The 7,469-nt window shown below is 42.4% G+C and overlaps 1 protein-coding gene across 4 annotated transcripts; it reads right to left on the bottom strand.

The window, feature by feature from the left end:
* Positions 1-567: 567 nt before the first annotated feature.
* On the bottom strand, positions 568-6,750 carry LSM6 (LSM6 homolog, U6 small nuclear RNA and mRNA degradation associated). 4 transcript variants are annotated; one of them, XM_040063959.2, is made up of 4 exons: positions 6,730-6,750; positions 5,442-5,554; positions 2,341-2,454; positions 568-831 (listed from the first exon to the last, which is right to left on the bottom strand). In XM_040063959.2, exons 2-4 carry the CDS (start codon positions 5,533-5,535, stop codon positions 797-799), a joined length of 243 nt encoding a protein of 80 aa, XP_039919893.1. In that variant the 5' UTR covers positions 5,536-5,554; positions 6,730-6,750; the 3' UTR covers positions 568-796. The 4 variants fall into 4 exon arrangements, with proteins under 4 accessions (XP_039919893.1, XP_039919889.1, XP_039919890.1 ...); XM_040063955.2 differs by lacking the exon at positions 6,730-6,750 and adding an exon at positions 6,466-6,523; XM_040063956.2 differs by lacking the exon at positions 6,730-6,750 and adding an exon at positions 6,284-6,354.
* Between the last annotated feature and the right edge of the window lie 719 nt (positions 6,751-7,469).

The following is a 7,469-nucleotide window of genomic DNA, read 5'->3' as shown; positions in this document are numbered from 1 at the left end:
TCCTAGTGTGTTTTCAGGAGTAGATTTAGGTATTAGTTAAAATTGCTTTTCACTGAAGAAGTCCATTGTGTTTGGTAGAGAAGCACAAAAAGGTCACCCCAAGCAGAGGAAGGGTGGGGGGTACACATGCAGGAGGTGAAGTATCTACTAGGCTGTACTGACATACCAACTGAGAGCTCTTCACCTCTGACTGACTTCCTCAGCTGGCACAGAGCTTTCTTTTCACCCTTAAGGCTTTTCTTCCATTTGATTCAATTCTTTCCCCACCCCTAAGTGTTGAAGTGTCACTGTTACATCCTTTGATTCAGTCCACAATTCAAGATTTTTTGGACAGCTGAACTTTTTAGTCCATGACTCTTACTAGACTGGCATTTAAAGCTGACCCTGTGTTTTCCAAAAGGGACAGGTCATAGTCACCAAACCATTAGCATCTCCCTTCCCATCATCAGTTAAACTATTGTTTTGCCATCAATACAGGGCTCCGATTTGCAATTACTATGTGCCTGCTCACCTTCCAAACAGTATTTTTTTAACTGTTAGCATAATTAAATGAGCTGTTGCTTCAAATTAGTCTTGCAGCACTATTACATGCTTCTCTTTTATTTTTTTCCTGTACAATGGAACAAAGCAATGCTTTGAAACAAAAGCATTCAGGCAGTTTACACTCACATTTACATTTATTTTAAAAAAATACTTAAACACTTGTGTATTTCACCTGTGGATTTTGAGCTACAAATCAAATAGGGCTTCAAAGAGGTTCACAAATACAAAAAAATCCAGCCTCCTTCTGGCATCTTCACATCCTCCTCTTCTGGGTGCTTATGTACAACACTGTGAAAGAGAAAGTGGCACACAAAGAGGGCTCTGGTAAATAACATGCAGAAGCCTTTTTATTCAAAACATCTTACTTCCATGGCATAGAAAATGACACTGTAACAGATCCCATTCAGCAAGAACAAAGCCAGGCAACCTTTAAGGTGCCAACCTCCAAGTTTCAAAAAATGCCAGTAGCTCTAAACATTATGAATTACTTGGTTCAGTATTTATTTTATTCATAGCCCACCTATGCTCCAGCAGCTGTAGGCTGAACAGAGCAGGAACAAAGGCAGTGCCCTGCAGTATTACTGAGGGGAGCATGAGAGAGTTCCTTAGGAGCAGAATTAGGTGTCAGTCACTAATGCTGTGATCTTTCAATAAAAGCTGGAAATCCCAGGTACTCAAGGCAAAGCTAATGATTAGTTATGAAGGAACAGACAACCTCTTCCTCCTTGGCTGATGATATCTCCAGAACAGATCCAGTCACAACATAAAATGATACTGTGCTCCTAAACCTGCCACATGTCTTCAGCCTGTTCTTGAGCCTTCTGCCTCTCATCCATTTGTTTTAACTTTCATAACAGATTATTTCCTTCATCGATTCTCCAGCTGTAATGTCACTCCAGTCCTTAGCCTAACAGTCCAAATGCCTGGCAAAAACCAAGGGTTGGCCTCATTTCAAGGATTATTTCTCCACCCAAAATGCTCTTTTACACTGGTGCCACATTCTCTTTGACTAATTCTAACATGGGATTTGGTCCTTGTGTCTTTTTAATCCATCCCTCCTTGCTGAGCTCCATTTTCTTCCCAAGCAATTTGGGCAAACTCTGCTCCATTTACCTCCTCTACAAGTCTCTTCACATCCAACTTGTGAACCTTTTCTATTTTTAGATACTCTTCTCCCTGGCATGTCCTGCTATTACAGCCTGATACCACAGAGTAATTTCAGGAGCCTGGGATTGTCCTTGAAGTGCACTAAAATCCACCTACTGCACTTGGATATTCAAAGGCTCAATATTAAAGCACGTGTGATTTTTTTGACTGGTGGTAAAATCTTTACTCAAAAGATGAAAATAGCCTCCAGGACTAAGAATAAGCATTCATTCAGTCCTGGAAAACTGCTTCACCGTAAAATGTTTGTGTCACTGTAATATCTGCAGTGTAGCATCTATGCAGCAGCTTGCCTAAAAACCACAAACTCTCCTGGTGCAGAGGCCACCTAAGCAAGCAGTAAGTGCAAAAGAGCAAACCTGTCAAACAGTAGAAAATAAGCTCCAAGAAGGCTAGAAAAGAGCATGCTTCTCTAAATGAACTTCAAGTTCAGAGGAAAAAAAGACCACAGGAATGCAGAAAAGCACAGACCCTGGAAAGTGAAACTGTAAAAACCAAACATTGTAAAGATTGCCAAGAAAGAATATTAGTTTTAGGCTTACAGGCAGCTTACTTACACCTCAGCCACCCCTGAAATTCAGAACATCAAAGCATGGTTTTCTAATGTGCAGTAACAGAAGGAGTAGGAATTACCATTATTTCCTCGGATAAATGCATCCCCATACTTGTTCTTTAACTGTCCATTTACATATTCCTCAGTCTGCTCCAGAGCTATGTTCATATATCCATCCAGGCAAGCCAGGACACCTGAAAACAGTGGCAGTTTAAAAAAGAATCAGCTTGAACTTCTTTTAAAAGAAACAAAATTGCACTGTGTTTGAATAGCACATGTACCACCCTGTATCCTTATAACAAACTGAAAACCCAAGCATGGACAGATGTCTTCACAGAATTCAGCTGGAAGAAAGGAATCCCAGGTACTCTGGTAGCAATGTTATCAGTTGGTGTAAGAGTTGCGGGAGTAAAAGAAAAGTTATTAAGGCATTATTTCAAAAAATGGACAATTTCCACTTTGAAAGTTTAAGCTGTCCCTTCTCACTTGTGTTTTAAGCCCACACCAAAAAAACACCTGTGACATTAAGTGTAACTGGATGACCTAAGGACAAAGCTATGTAAGCTGAGTTATCAACAAAACTTGTGAAGGATATAGCTGAAAAACAACCCTTTTAGTACAGGGCAGTGTACACGTATTTGTCTTCATGTTTACAGAGCTAGAAGAACACTGGCTGCAAGTCTCTGTTTTGATGTCAACAAAATTCTACACATTTTTCAACAAAGGCCACTGAAATCTTCCCACAAAAATAAAATTACTCTTTTGATAATGCAATTGATGAAAAAAATCTCTCATTTGTAATATTAGATGATTCTTTTGGATTGGGAAAATATGCATTTTAGCAGCACATAGGTAATACAGCTTTTTACAAGTTGTTTTATCTTCCTCTTGCATGATGTTTTCCTGACTTCATCCTTGCACAGACAATACTACTTAAATAATTTTTTCATCTGTTTGAAAAACACCTAGCTATTTACCTAGCAGTAAAACTTGGAATATAGTATATTGGCTGCACTTAGGAAGAGGGAGAAAACTCAGGACGCATTCTCATTTTTCAGAAGTGTTACTGCAGGATCTTCTGGGTAATAATCAGCAATTCAACTTCTTCTGCCAACTTGTCATGGCTTAAAGAATATTATTTTCCTTTCTGTTTTTCTCTCCTCTGCTTCCACAGACATAGGAAAAACTGCTCACAAAGTGCCACTAAATGTACCAAAAAAACCCCAAACCAAAGTCAGGATTCTTTTCCATTCCAGTAATCCCGAGGGATCCACACCACAACAGAAAACAAAAACGGGTTTGTCCAAAATTAAAATTGGATTATGTGGATTTACCTGAGCTACAACTCTGTAGGCCATAAATGCAGTATTTTCAGACTCTTTTGTTCCTAGAGTGCAATCATGGTTGTTTAATCCTCTTCCTCCTTTTTTTTTGTGTTTACTCTTACACCACTAATGGCAACAAATATTATCACTGCCCATCCTGGCTAGCAATTTGTCTGTATGTAGAGAAGTTTTAACGTACATATCCATATTTACACACAGAAACCATACATTAATGTACCCCTGATCATTTCCCAGGGCTTCCTGCCTTGGACATTTGCAGCACTTGGCAAAGGTTCAAGACATTTCAGTGACACATCAACACTTGCATGAGGCCACATTGATGCGTGTGGGGCCTCTGAGGGTGGAGGCAACAAAAAAATCAGCAACACAGCCTGGGGGAGAATGTGGACAGATCTGCAACAGCAGCCTGAGATGCTGTTTTATAAACGTTTGGCTTTTACAACTGGTGGTCACATTTCTGCAGAAAACAAACAAAGTGCATATTTCCCAAACTAAAACACTACACAGATTTTCTGTTACAAGATCAAAGGAGTGCAGGGAAACAAAGAAGGGAAGGGGGGAAAATCCAGTGACAAATAAGGCTGTCCAAGGAACTCTTGTTCAATGAATGTGGTGTCTGACTGTAGGCACATTGAACTAGCTTTGCTGAGGGGAAGGTTGAGTAGCTCATCCACAGCATTTACAAATGGATCTTACCAAGGGAGAGGTAGCAGTGGTCTTAAAGAAAACAGGAAGTGCAGCAAAACCCAAATCTGGTTTGGCCCTGCCTTCTGTGTGCCTCTCAGGTAAATGATGACTTGCTTTAATTGACTTTAATGAGCTCTCTCTATATCCTCCTGCCCTAAAGAATTTACAGAGAGGCAGAGAACCTTGTAACCCCCCAACCCCACCTGAAGTGCTCAGACTGCAAATTTTGTCAGCTGAGTGACACTGAAGAGAAACAGGAAGGGATAAGAATGCATGGGTTGTTCTGTCAGTGAACAGAAACAATTTAAAACCATAATGTTTAAGTCATTAAGTCAGAATAAAATTTCTTAATTGAGCAAAACAGAAGATACGTTATTAGTTTTGACTGAGTTTGGATACTACTAAAAAAACTGGTCAGGTTGATACTGTTATCTTAATGGGAGCAGGACCAGGACATTTCACTGCACAGCAAAGTTTCGTCTACTGGTTAAAGAATATCTATAATCTTATATACATTAAGGTATACTGATAAACTGAAGAAATCAGGAATAAAGCTGATAGGCTGTGTTAAAATGAAGTTGGCAAAAGCTACACAGAACTTTTTCCTGTATCTCTGTGAGTCTTGATCCAACACAGGTCTAAGCAGTTGTTTAACCAAGAAGGTCAAGAACGCTTTCATCCCTTGTATAAGAATTCTACTGTGACTGACAGCATGGTTTACTCTGAAACTTTCCTGGATCAAGATCTATATTACATCTAAATCCCAATCACAAACTGGAAACAGAAAAGTGAAGAAAAGCCTAGTTCTGTCAAGGGGTGTTCTTGGCCATTTCAGGAGTTGTAATTCCACACAATCTCTCAAAGTATCAGTTTAGAAACTCAGAATCATCCAGTTTAATCACCTGTGACCAAAGACACTAATAATTTAGATCAGTTATTTTAATCTCTAAACCCACTGTTGTTCCCCCCCCCCTTTTTATCACTTTCTCCAGGGTTGATTTTCTATTTGCACTGTCACATTCTGAGATTTCTATTCTCATACTCCGTGATTCTGGATCACACTGTTTTTCTTTTCAAAATCAATGCATCTAGTCCAGCCTCCTAAATGAATTACTTTACTCACTGTGAGAGACAGATGGAGAACTTACCTCGATAATCAACTCCAGAATTTAATTTTACAACAACTGGCCTTCCAATGATTTGTTTTAGGAAGTCACTGGGGGTTTGCTTCCGTAGACTCATCTTGATCTTCTCTGGTAAGCTGAGAAGTGAAGAGAAAACATTAGGACGTGCTTCTGTATTATTTTAAATACTCTGTACAGACAGGCAGAACCCTGATCTCTAATGCTTTCAGTAGGAGAAAATACTGAAGGAGATGAAAGCAAAACTTTAAGGTTTGAGGTGGGGAGACAGAGCTCCTATAGCCATTGCCTTAAATGTTCCCTTTGGCATTTTTAATGCCATTTTAATAACTTTGGCATTTACTAATACTTCTGGAAGTATTAGTAAGAATTCTTGCTTGCCACACTGTTCATCTTTTAAATTTCAACAGTGCCAAGGGGCTAAGCCATAAATAGGTGTTCCATTTCTTTAGGGGCGGAGGGAGAAGTCCATCCACGCTCCACACACGGAAGTCTGTGCGGGAACAGCAGGAGTAGTTTTGATCTCAGCTCGCAAATAGAAGAAAACCATAGATTTAAAAGCACGCCTTCAGATAACAAAACAGACTAAGTTAAGGCTTGTGATCAGATTACAGAGCAAAGATGCCGTGATTTAAAAAAGCAGCAGGCGCACCCAGTTTGGTGCGAGATCCCCCCTCAGTCAGTATTCGCTTGATTTCTGCTCTAACATCGCTTTGTTCCGCGTTTTAAGCTGAAGGCAGAAAACACCCGCACGACGCCGACTTCACTTGGCTGCTCCCCGGGACAAATCGCAATGGGCAATTCCAGCCGTGAACCCGGGGATCCTCAGTTTCCCGGCCAACACCCACCGCCGCCAGCGACGCGTGCCTTTCCCGGACCACACACGCGTTCGGAGCCGCTCCCCCCGTGCGGAACCCTCGCGTTCCCGCCCGGCCCCGGCGCCCCGGCTCCCCGGCGGAGGTCCCGGCCGGAGAGCGCGGCTCCACGGCAAAGCAGGGGAGCACACGGAGCGGGCCGGCCCCGCACTCACCGCCCGCCGCCTCTCCCGGCGCTTCCCGCGCCCCTTCCCCTTCCCGGCGCTCCCCGCCCGCCGCGGCCCCGCCCCGCTACGGCGGCCGGGCGGGACAGCCCGCGCAGCGCCCGCAACGCGCGCCTCAGGGCGCGCCCCTCAGTGCGGGGCCGTGAGGAGGCCGACCCGGGGTGAGCCCCGGCCCCGTCACGGAGATGCGGGAGGTTTTTCATGTCTTGCTTAGAATTCCGCACAAAATAATGGCCCATCGGGGAGAAATCTTACAGGAAAAAGATGTCTTGTGGAAGAAAAGCCCACAGGATCAGTTAAGTCGGGAAAGGCCTCAGGGATCATCGAGTCCAACCCGTTGCCCAGCACCACTCTGTCAGCCAGACCGTGGCACCGACGGCCACATCCAGTCTTTCCTCTTAAAACACCTCCAGGGGTGGTGACTCCGCCGCGTCCCGGAGCAGCCCATTCCAATGTCCAATCACCCTTTCTGTGAAGGAATTCTTCCTAATGTCCAATACGATCCAGTACGTTATTGTATTCTACTCTAATGAGACCCTGGTAATTCCCAAATGGTCTTGTCCTTATGGGAGACACGGTGAGCACCTCACAGGTGTCCTGTCCAGGACCAGACAGGAAAGGGCTGAAGGTTATTTCACAGAGGAATCAGTGAACATAGAAACATAAGAGGGGTTTTTTTTATATATAATTATTTGCTTTTTTTCAGGATTTAGTACTGTTGTGACAACAGTTAATAATCTGTGAACACTTCTGGACTGTTTTGTTACATTGGTGTGGTGGGTTTTTTTGGTGTTGGTTTTGTTTTGTTTGTGGTTTTTTTGGTTTTTTTTTTTTTTTTTTTTTAATTTGTCCATTATTGATGTAGTATCTTGCCAAACCTCTAAATTCTCATCCTAGAAAGAAAACTTACCATGGCTTTTCAGAACACAGATTTGTGTTCTTGCTTCTTTCTGGAGTTGTTTATCTTCTCTTTTTGAATGTGTGTCCAGTAACAA

The sequence above is a fragment of the Hirundo rustica genome, chromosome 5 (genome assembly GCF_015227805.2).
Source record: "Hirundo rustica isolate bHirRus1 chromosome 5, bHirRus1.pri.v3, whole genome shotgun sequence".
Lineage (NCBI taxonomy): Eukaryota > Metazoa > Chordata > Aves > Passeriformes > Hirundinidae > Hirundo > Hirundo rustica.
The sequence above is the reverse complement of the archived record's forward strand: the minus strand, read 5'-3'. Positions and strand labels throughout refer to the sequence as shown.

Excerpts from the sequence above, each read along its gene's own strand:
- LSM6 (XM_040063959.2), bottom strand. The coding sequence starts at position 5,535 with ATGAGTCTACGGAAGCAAACCCCCAGTGACTTCCTAAAACAAATCATT. Across the intron at positions 2,455-5,441 it reads TTCTGGAGTTGATTATCGAG|GTGTCCTGGCTTGCCTGGAT; the intron begins GTAAGTTCTCCA and ends CACTGTTTTCAG. Across the intron at positions 832-2,340 it reads ATTTATCCGAGGAAATAATG|TGTTGTACATAAGCACCCAG; the intron begins GTAATTCCTACT and ends TCTCTTTCACAG.